The sequence below is a fragment of the Dipodomys merriami genome, unplaced genomic scaffold, assembly GCF_024711535.1.
Source record: "Dipodomys merriami isolate MVZ:Mamm:240054 unplaced genomic scaffold, mDipMer1.0.p SCAF_6, whole genome shotgun sequence".
NCBI classification, from domain to species: domain Eukaryota; kingdom Metazoa; phylum Chordata; class Mammalia; order Rodentia; family Heteromyidae; genus Dipodomys; species Dipodomys merriami.
In genome coordinates this window covers 59,028,010-59,043,797 of record NW_027206179.1, presented here as the reverse complement: position 1 = coordinate 59,043,797, position 15,788 = coordinate 59,028,010, and the positions used below count along the sequence as shown (strand labels likewise).

The 15,788-nt window shown below is 33.9% G+C and overlaps 1 protein-coding gene across 3 annotated transcripts in view; it reads left to right on the top strand.

Annotated features, from left to right (window-relative positions):
* Nbea (neurobeachin) overlaps positions 1-15,788 on the top strand; it is a 536,577-nt gene that overhangs the window by 424,080 nt on the left and 96,709 nt on the right. For all 3 annotated transcript variants that reach the window (XM_070002976.1, XM_070002975.1, XM_070002977.1), the window contains 2 exons: positions 1,422-1,537; positions 11,508-11,620. In XM_070002976.1, coding sequence (XP_069859077.1) covers positions 1,422-1,537; positions 11,508-11,620 — 229 coding nt within the window. The remainder of the gene's footprint in view (positions 1-1,421; positions 1,538-11,507; positions 11,621-15,788) is intronic.

Here is a 15,788-nt window from a genome sequence, read left to right as displayed (position 1 = left end):
TCTTGTCTGTTTTGGTGAGGCCCCTTGATTGTATCACAATGTAATAGAGAAAGAGAAAATAAAAATGCCTTCATAGAGAAGGGGCCAAGAACATATAATGACAACCCATTTGACCAGCTGTGCTCCTGACAAATCTCTCCAGTACACCAGCACCAGCATCCTGTGAGGATTATGTTTCTCTGACCTAAAACCTTCTGTGAGACCCTCAACACTACCACACTAGTGATTAAGCTTTTAGCACATGAATCTTTGAGGGACATACTCAGGCCACATCCAAACCATAGCAGATATAAATTATTTAGTTAGTTGTTTAGATTTAACTACATAATAAGCAGAACTGATAGATATTTCTCTTAGCCAAGAAGCACCATGAAAAAATTACTGAGGCCAGGTGCCAGTGGCTCACACCTGTCATCCTAGCTACTCAGGAGGCTGAGATCTGAGGATTGTGGTTTGAAGCCAGCCCAGGCAGGAAATTCTGAAACTCTTATCTCCAATAAACTACTCAGCAAAAGCCAGAAGTGGTGCTGTGGCTCAAGTGGTAGAGCACTAGCCTTGAACAAAAGAACTTTAGGGGGAGCTGGGAAGGTGGCTCAGTGGTAGAGCACTTGCCTTGCACGCATGAGGCCCTGGGTTCGATTCCTCAGCGCCACACAAGCAAAAAGAAAAAAGCCAGAAGTGGCGCTGTGGCTCAAGTGGTAGAACGCTAGCCTTGAGCTGAAGAGCTGAGGGACAGTGCCCAGGCCCAGAGTTCAGGCCCCACGACCGGACCTCCCCCCCCCCCAAAAAAAAAAGAATTTTAGAGAGTTTAAGCCCTGGGACTGGCAAAATAAAAATGTTACTGAGACACTAAAGTTGACATGATATGAATTTTAAAAGTCTGAGAAACTTGGTTGATCATTTGTCCTTTATATTAGAATGATACATTTTTTTTTTTTGCGGGGCTTAGTTTGTTTTTTATATCATTAGAGGTATGTGTTATTATGTAGATACGTGTACTTTAGGGGCAAGTGTAACACGTTCAGTGTTAACCACCATTGTATAAGATTTAAGTGAAATGCTGGCAGTCAGGTGTCTAACTAAATACCTACTAACTAGTTATCATTGAGTAGATTTGCTCTACTTAAAAATACCTTTACTCATTTTACGCATGATTTTAAGTTTTTTTTCCTTATATACATTTGCAGCTACAATTTACAAATGGAGTTGTTTTCAAATTTGCTTATCTTTAATAATTATCTTTGAAATATAATTCTCAAATATTGCAATTTCTGCATTGAGGACTATCATAGACTATGATTCATCTCTGATGGACAAGTTATAAATTATTTTCATTTGGATGTTATCAAACTAACATATATTAGTAATGAATTTTTAAAAGCCATGAGTAAAAAAATTGTTGTGATATGTTCATTTACTAGGAGGATATCATTGGCGACTCCACGACAGCTTTATAAATCTTCCAACATGACCCAGCGTTGGCAAAGAAGGGAAATTTCAAACTTTGAGTACTTGATGTTTCTCAATACTATAGCAGGTGAGAGATCTCGCTTTTAAGTTCATCATAATAGGTTTATCTTCATCAAATTCATTTGTAATATGACTTGACATGATACATTTTTCTCTTAGGGATTCAAAGGCACCATTAGAATAAATATTGAAGAACTCACATTACATTTTATTAGAAACTGTACAAGCCAATACCAAGGTTTTAGATGCATTTATTGTTGAAGAGACTTTTCCTTGGCACTCTTTCTGCCATTTCTTTTGCTGACAGCTTTGTCTGAAGGTTTATTAGAGTCAACAAACCATTGCCAGAGAGAATCTGGAAATAATAATGGGAAATGTAATTTCACTACTTTGTCATTCTCAGCAATAGTGACAAAGACAAGAAAATAACAACAGGATTCTGCCTAGTACAGATGTCTCCTGGATTATGACATGATTGGGTTACAGCACCTTTTTTTTCCCCTTAAAGTTTTTCAATAAAAATAAAAATCGTATTATTATTTCTGGATGGTGAGTAACTGCCATCAAGCTCAGCATTTACTGTATGTGTGAATTAAACAAAGAGGTATAGTAGCTTTTGTTTTTCTGCTAAATCAGTGATTGTCAGTGAGTAAATATGCCTATAAGTTTTAAGTACCTTATTTTCTCCCTGAAGTTGAATTCCAAAGTTTTTAATTCACATTGACTCAGAAACAACTCAATTCTATAGATTAGGCTGACAAAAACTTGTAACTCTATGAATTTAACTATATAAATGTATATGTTCATGTGTAGTTATTATTTCATTATGACTATCCTATAATGAATCATTGCTTTTAAAAGATAACTACATAATAACACTTTAAAAATCTTAGGGGCTGGGAAGGTGGCTCAGTAGTAGAGCGCTTGCCTTGCATGCATGAGGTCCTGGGTTTGATTCCTTAGCACCACATAAGCAAAAAGAAAAAAGCTGGAAGTGGCGCTGTGGCTCAAGTGGCAGAGCGCTAGCCTTGAGCTGTGGCTCAAGTGGCAGAGCGCTAGCCTTGAGCTGAAGAGCTGAGGGACAACACCGAGGCCCAGAGTTCAGGCCCCACAACCAGACCCAAAATAAATAAATAAATAAATAAAATAAATAAATAAAAATCTGTTATATGTAAATATGAACAAGAATATAGTAAGTGGGCTGAGAAGGTGGCTCAGTGGTAGAGCACTTGCCTTGCATGCATGAGGCCCTGGGTTTGATTCCTCAGCACCACATAAGCAAAAAGAAAAAAGCCAGAAGTGGTGCTGTGGCTCAAGTGGTAGAGTGCTAGCCTTGAGATGAAGAGCTGAGGGATAGCGCTCAGGCCCAGAGTGCAGGCCCCATGACGGGAACCCCCCCCCCAAAAAAAAAGATATAGTAAGTAAATACTAAATATGTCATAGGTGTGCATTAAATAGGTAAGAGAACAGAACTTGTCAATATAAAAGGATAAAGTTTTTTGCAATATTTTAAAAATCTTAATCATGTTCATATATATGCATTCATATACATAGTTTATATGTAGTATATACATATAAACACACATATATGTATATAGAGAGAAGAAACCTATTTATTCCCTCAAAGTTAAAACAAAGATGTTTATATTATTTAACTCTATAACATTATTTTCACGTATAGATCTAATGAATTTAAATATTTGGAGTGTAAAGAACTTAATTTCCTTAGCAGTAGCCTTCAGTATCTGAAGGGATTGGTTCCAGGATCCCCTGCTAGTATAAAATGTGAGGATGCAAAGTCTTCTATATAACATGGCAGAGTGTTGTATAATCTCACATTCTCCCATATACTTCAAATCATGTCTACTTAGAATGCCTAATATGATACAAATGTTATGTTAAATAGTTGCTAGATTATAACATTTATGCAATTATGACAAGAAAAAAATTCAGTTATGTTCAGTGCCTCATTAAAAAAAAAATTGATCCATTGTTTGTTGAATCCATGGTGCAAAAACTGCAATTAGGGAGAACCCACTGTATTTAGGTTGCTAACACGACTGAGCAGAAAAAGCCTAAGTCTCAGAGCCAAGGAAAATAGGGAACAAATCTCAGATCTTCCAGCTTGTGGCATGAAACATAAATTACACTCTCTATCTTGAACTTTTAGTCTTTTGGTAATAGTATTAGTTATCTTTGCTTCCACTAGAATAACTGGTATGCTTGGTCCTAAACCATTCTGTTGCATACTATTTTATGGATTTTCTTGCTTTTCACATTGTTTTGTCCTTATTTGGTAACATGGATAATTTTTTACTCACCACTTTAGTGATTTAGAATGTTTGCATCTTTCTTTTATTCCTAAAACTATATTTAATTTTGAACAACTTCCTACTGTATTTCCCTTATCTTTGAAATAAGTCAACCTCTTAATTACTTCAGCATTAGATATTTTAACTCATGTATATTCAATTGTTTATCTTTATAAACTTATAAACTTTATAAGTATAATTTGCTGTCTGAAATCTGAATGATTATTAACTCCTTATTTTTTAAATCAAAGTATTTCTCATATTGAGAAGGATTTTAATTTGTTAAAATTTCTTCTTGTTAATGCAGTATGTATTTTCAGGTCTTTTCCTAACATTTTTGGATAGCATTCTTTTTATACTGAGTGCAGATTTTTTTTCATATTCCCTGTATTGTCTTTATTTTTGTTTGTTGAAAGTTTGTCAGGAGGAAGTACCTGCCATTACTTGAGTTTTTGTTTGTTTGTTTTGTTGTTGTTGTTTTCTCTTGCCAGTGCTAGTTTCATAGAGCTGTTGGATTAAAACTGGAGAGTAGAATAATATACCTTTCTTTCAGTTCAGTTTCCATTCCATTTATATGAAAAGATCCTGCTGTTCTAAGATGAGATGCTCTTTACTCTCTAGATGGAGCTTTTTCTTTCTCTTTTTTTCTTTTTCTTTCTTTCTTTTTTTTTTTTTTTGTCAGTCATGGGGCTTGAACTCAGCGCTTGGGTGCTGTCCCTGACCCTTTTGCTCAAGGCTAGCTCTTTACCACTTTGAGCCACAGAATAATTACCAGTTTTGAGGTGGTTAATCATGAGCAAAAAGGGCAATGAGCTTGAAGTTCTATATTCAAATCCCCATACTGGCAGTTTAAGACAGCTGATATTAAGGCTTGAATAAGTGCTATGAACAGTGAATTCTGCAAATGCTAAACAGAAGAGAGGAAAGTGTGTTAGGGAAGAAATGAATGATAGAGCAAAGAGCATCATATTTTGAGTGGAGCAGAGAATAACAGATAATATGTGAGCTATTAGGAGCCAGATTATAAACAGGCTTTTATGAGTCAATATAGTTTTGAAGGAATGCAATGTGGAATTTTAAGAAAATTAAAATGATAATTATGTGTGATATGAATTGGAATTATAATAGCTTATAATTAGAGCTATAAGAAGAATATTACAGAAATGTAAATTGACATCAGTTTGCTCATTCCAGTAAATAATTTACTGTGTTTTGCATTGCAACTATTAAAGCAAATAAAGGATGCTTTTTGTCTCTGAAGAGATCATACTATACATGTACACCAGTATTCCAATAAATCAGAATATTTATAATGGGAGTGCAAATGAAGCCGTTTGGGAGTCACAGATCTAGAAGCCATTACTTTGAACTAAAAGAGCAGGAAATTCTCTCATATGTGACCTTTAAATTGGGAACTGAAATATAAGCAAGAAGAACTTAGAAGGCAATCAGAAGGCATTCCAAGGGGTGTGGGGGGAGAAAACAAGGGGGTAAAGTTAGATAAGAATAATGGCAGAAGCTGAGCGCCGGTGGCTCACGCCTGTAATCCTAACTACTCAGGAGGCTGAGATCTGAGGATCGCGGTTCAAAGCCAGCCTGGGCAGGAAAGTCCGTGAGACTCTCATTTCCAATAAAAACCACTAGAAAACCAGAAGTGGTGTTGTGGTTCAAGTGGTAGAGCACTCGCCTTGAACTGAAGAGCACAGGAACAGCGCCCAAGCCCAGATTTCAAGCCCCACAACCGACCAAAAAAAAAGAAAAATGGCAGTATGGATGACCAAAAGATTGAAATGAATGACAATATATATGATGTTATTAACCAAAAAAGTTAAAGTCACTGTACTCTTCACTAGTTTAATGCTTCTCCAAGAGTTCATCATTGGCATCAGTACCACTTAAGGACCTTTAGAGCTGTAGATTCTGCAAGTCTTCCTTATACCCACTGGATCCGAAGCTGTAGTCCAGCAGCCTGCCTCTCAGCCAGCCTCTAGGTGATAGTGATGCAATGAACTTGAGTACTATTGCTCTATCTAGCTAAACATACTGACTGGAAAAAGTTGCATGAAAAGATAGTGAAGAATATATTTAAGTGCTGCTAGATTTAATGAAAGTTTAGAAACCTGAAAGGTCAGTATGAGGTGGACTACTGAAGGTTCATAGAAAAGATGAGCGTTAAGCTAACTCCTTGATAGTTTTGTCAGACATTAGTGATTATCCTGACAAAAACAGCATTTATAAGTAGAATGACAGTTGGGAAAAGTTATGTATATGAACATCCTGAAGTGCTCTCCTGACTATATTACTATTAATTCTTCCCTTGACATCATCCTAAACTACCAGTTTATACTTAAGCATCAACATGAAGGTCACTAATACCAATACTAAGCATTGGGAAAGCAATATGAATTGTCTGTTGCTATGAATTGTAGAAAATATGTGTATCATTTGTATCTTCAGACAACTCTCAGAGTTCTCTGAAGATACAAAAATAAAGACACTCTGAAAACAAGTGTGCCAGTATCACTTTTGCTGACAAATTCTTTCCCATTGTTTCATTTACACAGTTTCAGAGATACAGTTATTGTTCAATAAATATTTAATGTAATTGATTAAAACTTAAAATTTATCATTCTAGAGAGGATATCAGTATTGTTTTTGACAAAGATTATTTCTATGATATTTAATGTGCTAGATAGTCCAAAGCTAGAGAATAGTTGGTTTGGATCTTGTCATAGCTCTTTTAAAACATTTATTTAATAATTGTTGGTATCAAGATATGATTTCTGATATCAAAATATCAAGAGTCAAAAGTATTTTTATTGTTTCTTTTTCATTATTTAATTTGGAACACCTCTGTAATTGTTGATATCAAAATTCAGGAAGATATAACTAGTAGTTAATGTTTATTGAAATGTGTAACATATGCCAAACATTGTTCTTCAGGCTTATGTTTCTTTACTCATTTAATTTCCACAGCCCCAAAATTTAAGTTCCGCTCTTATCCCTAGTGAGCAAAGGAGGTACAGGGAAATTAAATAACTGTTCCAAGATTCAGAGCTAACAAGTGACACAGTCAGATTCAGTTTTGAGTGTACACTGCCCCCACTGCTCCAGGATATTCTTGGAGCCTTTCCATTTCACCTCCAGCCAAAGCCTTTGTCTAGTAGATGCTCTAAAACCTAAACAGCAAATGATTCAAAACAGTTTTACTTTCTTTTCTTTTCATCAGAAGATCCTTTGAAGTTTATTTACTATCATGACATTTTGCTAGAGGGGCCTAGAATTATTGAATTTGATGTAGACCCTCACTTAGATCTAAACAGATTTTGAACAGAAATTAGCAAAGAAAATTTTATGGTGAGGACCTTTGAGATCACCACGTTGGGAGAGCAAGAAAGAACGAGGTAGAATTTAAGCTCCAATGTCGTTAAAATAAAAAATTCCACGGATTTCTGAGCGGAGCTGGGAACCTGAAGCTGACTTTATAACCATTCTGAGTTGTCTTGCAGTGAAGCAAGTGGGCCAGGCCTTTATTACCTTTGCTCTGCAGCCATTGAAGTGACTCCTAGAAAGGAGATATGCTGATGAAAGGGATCTTAGAGAGGGACTTAGCTTAATGCCACCAGCAACAACACTCCCATTACTTGCTCAAGTATGCATCTACTGGGCCAAATAGTTCTCAGATTTTACCACATTGCAATCAGGCTTTTTGAAACAGAGAAGGTTAAGCCTCACCCAAGAAGTTTTAACTTGGTACAGACTCTGGAATTTTTATTCCTAACATATTCCCACTTAATGATTATACCATTGTGCTGCACTGTACCTATATTCTGTTAAAAATGCATATAAAGATAAGTTTATTAATTACAGTTCCTATAAATATTTTAGTTACTATCAAACATTCTCAGGTTATTTTTTTCCTAAAAATACTGTTTTGCCGGGCGTCAGTGGCTCACATGTGTAATCCTCACTACTCAGGAGGCTGAGATCTGAGGATCACAGTTCAAAGTCAGCCCAAGCAGGAACATCCATGAGACTCTTATCTCTAATTAACCACTGTGGCACTGTGGCTCAAGTGGTAGGGTGTTCTTCTTGAGCTGAAAAGCTCAGGACAGTGCTCAGACCCAGAGTTCAAGACCCACAAACAACAACAAAAATACTATTTTAAAGTCAAATATGAAGTATATTTTATGACCTATTTCTTGCTCTCTACTTCTTTCTTAATGTCTCTTATATTTGACTGTCATATTTTTCTCCTTTCTATGTGCATTTAAAAAAAATGAGACTATAACCTGCTGCCAGAGGCCCATACCTGTAATCCTAGCTACTCAGGAGGCTGAGATCTGAGGATCACAGTTTGAAACAAGCACAGACAGGAAAGCCCATAGGACTCTTATCTTCAATAAACTACTCAAAAAAAAAAAGCTGGAAGTGGAGCTGTGGTTCAGGTGGTAGAGTGCTAGTCTTGAGCAAAAGAAGCACGAGTAGGCCCTGAGTTCAATCATGGCAGGCAGAAAAAATAAAAGGAAGGAGACTCTATAAAGCATTTTGGCAGTAATGTCTTGGTATTGAAGCATTGTATGGGCTTTTCAGATGCCCATGTGTTACATGTATTTACACATACATACATAGATATGTATGTATGTATGTATATATACACGCATACCTCTATACCTATACACATGTCTGTGTGTGTATATTTGTATGCATACATATATCTGTGTGTGTCTCAACCTCTGAAGTATTGGCATTACAGGCATGCACCCATACACTCAGTTTCACTTCATTAAATATTCTTTTAAGGCTTGAATTAAAAAGAAAATCTGCATGTGAGTCTGTCTTAGCAAAAATTATTTAACTGTTTTTGAAACACTTGAGAGATTTTTTTTTCAGGAAACACTAAATTTTGGAAGACTGAAAGAATTTTAATTATGATTAGAGTCAACTAAAAATACCATTTCAACCTCTATTTCCAGACTAGATTTCTGTTCATTGTGTTCTGAAAGATACAACCTGTGCTTCATTTTATACCTTATTAAAAAATACTAAGAAAAAGATGTTCAAATCTGACATCCTTAACGTTAAAAAAAATGATTGCTAACATACTTTTGTGCAAATGATTCAGTTCAACTTGAGAGTTTTTGAGTTGCTTTTTTTTATATGATTAGCTAATGAATTCAGCATAACTTCCCCAACCCCATCCTTTTTCTCCTGTTTAGCATTTTCCACTTTTTTACTCTGTGATGAACAAGCCCTCCCTGGTTAATTATGTATATATTTAGCTTCTGCATGTGTTGGGCTTATTATTGTCATCTAATTAGATGTAACTTGAACTGCTTGCTTCTAGAAAAATCATTAAAAATTCTTTCCTAATGACCTAGAGATGACAAAATGTCTGTAAAGTGTGAAGAAGCCGACAAGCCCAGGAACATCGCTCTTAAAGCGTGTTAATCCAGATGCTGCAATCATCTAATTAAACAATATTTTGCTGTCATTAACATTTTCACCAAGGAATTGCAGTTATAATTTCTTTGTCAGCTGTCTCTAGATCATTTTACCTTCAAAACTAAAGTGCCATATAAAAACATTAAATTGGATGGTTTAATTAAAAAGTTTTTTTTTAAATGAAGAAACATATCCAGTGTTTCTGAGATCTCATTTACTCTGCTTCATTCTTATTGTTTGAGTAGATTAGTGTCACAGGCTTCCAATATTTAATATTCATCCTCTAAGATAAATGTGCGTAAGCAGAGTTAGCATAACCTATGTAAAATATATCCTGCTTTTAAGGAAAGAACTCTACCAATTACAGTATAGTACATTTATTAAATTTAAACTGTCTTCAAAAACAACAACTACAAACAGAAAGAATTGGCAAATAAATATCCAGAACTTGATAGAGATTACTTTGGAATTGTTCTCTTACAGTAAACTAATTTTTTCTTTATTTCACAAGATCTTCAGTAAAATGAAGGGATTATGCTAATTAACTCAAATTTAGAGTAAAAAAATTACAAAGTACCCCCACTCATGTTTTTCTTTCCTGTAGTATTAAAATCTTATTAAATATATATAGGCTGACCATGTTGCAAAACAAAAGTGGAAATTTTTATTAAAATTAGTTTTTCATGTAATTTATGTTTATTAAGATTATTATAAGATTATAATTTAAATGAGAGTTTCATAAACTTAAAACAAGTCCATATATTGGTTTGTCTGAGTAGCTGCAAACATTCTAGTTCCACATACACAGTCCTCTCTCATTTATACTTCTATGCTTTTGTAAAAGTCCTCATCCCATAAAAGAATGTTCAGAAGTTTTTCCTTGTTTGACTTAGTTTGTTTACCTTTTAAAATTTAGCTCATTTTATTCAAGCTTTGATGCACACACACACACACACACACACACACACACACACACACACCTATTTATTCCATCAACAAATATTTTATGATTGATCATATGCACCAATATAAAAAGATTTTGAAAGGTAAAAACAAGTCAGACCCTACATCCAGATTAGACTCCTGAAGAGGCTGTGACTTCATCTCAGTAAATACCAAGAGGAAGCAGCAGTAATGCTTTTCATCAGTTCCCTCTAGGTATAACCCACTCAACTCAGCTAACATATTTCAAACAGCATGTAGTTTAGATGCAAAATGAATGATTTGATATCAGATAATATTATTACCCAATGAGATGTTAAAATAATTCTGTATTATATATATATATATATATATATATATATATTTACCAATTGCTGTTAGCGTATGTATTATTTAGTGCCATTTCCTAATAATGAACATAATAATGCCTGCATATGTTGCACTACTGGACCTATAATATGTGTATCAAGACTTACTGAATGAAATACATATGACTAAATGATAGGGAAAAGGCTGTTTTCTGTGATTTGGAATGAACATTTATAAAGTTACATATGACACATGATTAAGTTTTGTCTAGATCCTTTAAGTTTGGATTTTTTTTTCTGGTCCTGTGGCTTGAGGTCTGGGCCTGGGAGCTGTCCTTTTGCTCAAAGCTAGTGCTCTACTAAATTAGCCACAACACAGTGCCACTTCTGGCTTTTTCTGAGTAGTTTATCGGAGATAAGAGTTTCATGGACTTTGCTGCCTAGGCTGGTTTTGAACCATGATCCTCAGATTTCAGCTTCCTGAGTAGCTAGGATTACAGGTATGAGCCCCTGGCGCCCATCTTAGATTTTCTTAATTTCATTTGATCATATGTTCTTCCAGTAAATTAGGAGGGCAATATTGTGCTTTCTCAACTTGCATGTCTCTGTATCCTTCTTGGAATATTTAAATGATTCCATTAAAAATAAACAGACAAACTCAAACAACCCTGAAAATCTCTACCTGAGGCATATCATCTCTGCCCATAGGAACTATATACATAGGAACTAAATCTATGCCAGAACTATTTATAAAAGAAGCTAGCCCAAAAGGAAGAGAATGATGGCCAACCAGCAGTATGTATATATATCAGTCTTATGTATAGTAATTCTAGGTATTATTTTTAAATTATTACAGGACCTCATTTTAAATGCATAATTAGCAGAATGTTTTTAATTAAACACAGACATAGTTCAGTAAGTAAAAGAGTTACTTTTCTTCTGAAATTTAATAGTTTCTTTATCTATTACAAGAAGATTAATGACTTCATAAGTAATTATCATATTCTAATTTTTATTTGTTGTTTACAAGGGCGGACATATAATGATCTAAACCAATATCCTGTGTTTCCATGGGTCTTAACAAATTATGAATCAGAAGAACTGGACCTGACACTTCCAGGAAACTTCAGAGATCTCTCAAAGGTAACTTTTAAGTACATAGAAGTTTATATCCTATAGAGGTTGCAATCTAAAGGATTTCTACTAGTGCATAATTCCAATTAATGTTGATAAGTAAACTGAATTGTCTCTCCTGCTTTTATAGTCAATTTCTTTTATAGTCATCACTTAAAACCACCCCCAAAAAACACAACAAAAGGGCAGATTACTGCTATTATGGGCAAAATTAAATGAATGTTTAGGAAAGAGCAGATATAGGAAGAGATTGTTCAGATACTGCAGGATTTAAATGGCATGGTAACAAATCTGAAAGTAATAAAATTATAATGACCAATTATTGCTGAGATACATTTTCCAGACAATAATGCATGTTAAAAATATACATATATAGCCAGTTGCTGATGGCTCATGCCTTTAATTCTTGCTACTCAAGAATCTGAGATCTGAGCATCAAGGTTTGAAGCTAGCCTGGGTAAGAAAGTCATGTGACACTCTTATCTCCAATTAAAGGCTAGAAGTAGAGCTATGATCCAAATGGTAGAGCACCCACCTTGAGTGAAAAAAACTAAGGGACAACACATTAGTACCAAGCTCAAGACCTTGCAATGGGCACACACACACACACACACACACACACACACACACACACACACACACACACACACAAATCAGTGTCAAAGAGAACTTACTACTGAAAAGGATAAAGGGTCTGTTTAAACACAGAAAGAATATATGCCCTAAAATGGCAAGAAAAAGATTTAATGGGAATAAAAATTACAAAGCAAATTTTGGGTTACTTTATGTCATTTTTCAAGAGGAAATTTAAGTAGGGTATTAAACTATTTGAAATGCAATGAAGAAATAAAAAATAACTCCAAGAAGGTGCTTAATAGCCTTAATACCTTATAGCTAATATGATGAGTCATGTTTCTGAGATATAAACTCAAAAATTTTATTGTGTATGTGTATATATATTATATTATAAAGATATATGTGTGTGTTTGGATGAATGTATGTTATAGTATTTAATATATAATGTTTTATGGCCTAAGCCCAATACTAAATTTTATGTGCCTTAGCCATAAATCATCTCTTTTGAAATCATCTCTTTTCTGTCAAACTTGATTGTCTAGTTTAGCAATCCAGAGAAGGTTAAAAAGTATATGTGTACACTTGATTTTGTGGGAGCATGCTTACTTAGCTCATGGCCTGGGCTGTTATAAAACATCTAAATTAGAGAAACATCATTGTACCCAATTTAAATTTCATGCCACAGGTGGCTCTTAACAGCACATCTTCTTCGCTTCTTATCTTGCTTTGAAAGCTAGACCTACCCAGACTGAAGATTTGTATCCACTTTATTAGCTGTGTGGCCTCAAGCTGCTTACTGTTTGTTCATTTGTAATTAGAGAATGATGGTATCCTATGACCAAATAGTTGTTAAGTTCAAGTGGCATGTACATTTAAAGAATATAAAATAGTACTTGATACATAGAAACATTGCACCAATTATAATTTATTACTATTTTTAAAAAATAGAATATTTCTTAGCCCAGTTTTGAAGGTTGTTTACCTATTTTTCCATGACTTCCCTTATCAAATTATACTTATCTAGGTCATTGGCAATTATAGTTGTGACACTTACGGATGATAAAAAGGATCCAAGAAACGAGTTTAGTAGCATCTTAAAGCATCAGACAGATGCAACTGAAACCTAGTATGTTTGCAAATACAATACTTTTTTTTAATGGGATTCCAGTGAACAAAAACTCCAATCATTACCATGTTACAAATAACCATTAGGGATTAGGTAAACAGAAGCATTGTAATTATGAGGCCTCCCCTCCTATTATCAAACTAATAAGATCAGTTGCCACAAAATTAAATAAGGTATTATATTTTATAGAGAGATATACAGAGAGACAATAAATAGTGGTTAGGAGCTAGAACTCTGGAGCTAGGCTGCATGGATTGAAATCCTAATTCTGCTACTTATTAGCTGTAGATTACTTACTTCCTGGCCTGTGTAATGGGGACAATAATAATAGGATTGTTGTGAGGAACAATGAGAAAGTAAGTATAAAGAACTTTGAATAGTGCATTGCATCATTATTAATTATTAATTAGTGTTTGTATGTGTAGTATGTATTGTTAAGATATTTCTGAATCATTGAAATAGGCCATGTACTTAAAAAATGTCTTCAAATGATAAATGATAAATTTCTACTATTATAGCCATATTGTAATTAGTAATCTTCAGTATTGTAGTCAGTTATATGAATTTGGGGCATGACTTTCTAAAGGTTAGGTGCAAATGGTGTAAAACGAAACCAAATTAAACTATTGATGCAAGAATGAAAACTGTTAAAATAGTTATTTATTTGTACATATTCTGTTTAACATTAATCAAACAGGTATTGTATATTAAATATGATAAATTGTATTAAACCTCCAAGAATGAAAACTGTTAAAATAGTTATTTATTTGTACATATTCTGTTTAACATTAATCAAACAGGCATTGTATATTAAATATGATAAATTGTATTAAACCTCATAAGCTGATTATTACTACAGCGGTTTAAGATTCTTTTTCAAACAAGGAAGGATGTCTTTTTTCGTTGAAATCCAACTGAGCTATCATAAGGAAACTTAGAGACAAGATTTTCTTTCTTTCCCCCATTAATTTTTTATTTATTTTTTCAGTAAGTCATCAGATATTTATCATGCACTCACTACCTATAGGTTCAGAAGATAGATTTCTGTACTAGGTAGAAAAAAATCACATGAATTAAATATGTGACTAAAACATAGTCACAGTCTCTTGCCAGAGGTTGATTCCTGAGCAAAGATGAGAACTCAGTTAACAGAAGCATGAGGCCAGTGTGTTAATATGGCTGTAGTGGGGACTGTACCACACTTGGAAGTACATACTCAACTACTCTGACATGTGGACAGATACATTATGATTAATGTGGACTGCTGAGACATCTGGTAAAATATTTGCTAGTAGTAAAAGACATTTAGTTTATCCATGTAGAAAGGGAAAGATGAATTAAACGAAGAAGTCACTGTTTCTAATATAAGTGGAAGACACAAACCTTCTTCAAGTTTCTTAAGCTGATATATTTCATCTATATTTCTTTTGGAAAAGCCTTTCCTTTTGTGACTTACATGTATTGTTCCAACTGTCTATAGTGTTAAAAAAAATAGTAGAGATAAACAAAGCCTAATAAATTAGGCAGTATGAATCAGACTGTACTTTTGCAAGCATGAATTCCTCATGTTGTGAACAGTTGAGCTCATGAGCTCTTTAAAAAGATAGATAGCTTTTTCTTCCAATTCTACTGTTTTCCATGCTTTAGCGATTTGTTCTTTCTAGTCTGTCACAGTAACATGATAGGAAAATGTTAGCAAATTAAAACCTCTTGATATGTTAATAAATTACTCTTGCATTGTTCCCATGCTTCATTGAATATCTTAATAGGAAATTCTTACAAATGGTCTAGAAACCCAAGTCTGTCCTGTGTAAAAGCCATTAATAAACAAGATTTTAACACATGAAAATATATCTTATTATATGCCTAATGGGAAAATGACATTTGAACTATAATAAAATAATTAGAAAAAAACCTACACTAGTACAATATGACTGTGATGAAGGACAGCACCTGAATTTCTTGCAGGTTTAGTTAGTGCTACAAATGGAGGTTTTCATGGAGAATTTGTTACTTTTCACAACTTCAAGGAACAATTAGACTAATTCAGTATTATTAACCAGGAACATTCTAAAATATTCCTAACAGAAAAAGTATTTTCTAAGCAAAAAATAGGAGTCTTAATCCAAGTAATAATTCCTAGCAGCGCAAAATTCTAGAATTTGGTTCAGTAAATAATTGTGGCCCCAAATAATTTCATGTTCTGTGTAGTATAGAAATTAAAATGTTATAAAGTATACAGCCAAAAAATACTGAATAATTTTTTTTATTTGTACCACTATTTTACATTATACTGGCTTCATAAACTTCTATGTTTTATCAAAAAACTTTCAAATTAAAGTTTCAGATAATCCAGTTCTTAAAGTGTGGGTTTTTTGTTTTTTTAACAATATTTTCTTTTAACTTTATTCATTTTTTTATGTATATGGTACCAAGAAATTGAACCCAGGGATTCATGCATAAGCCACATTCCCA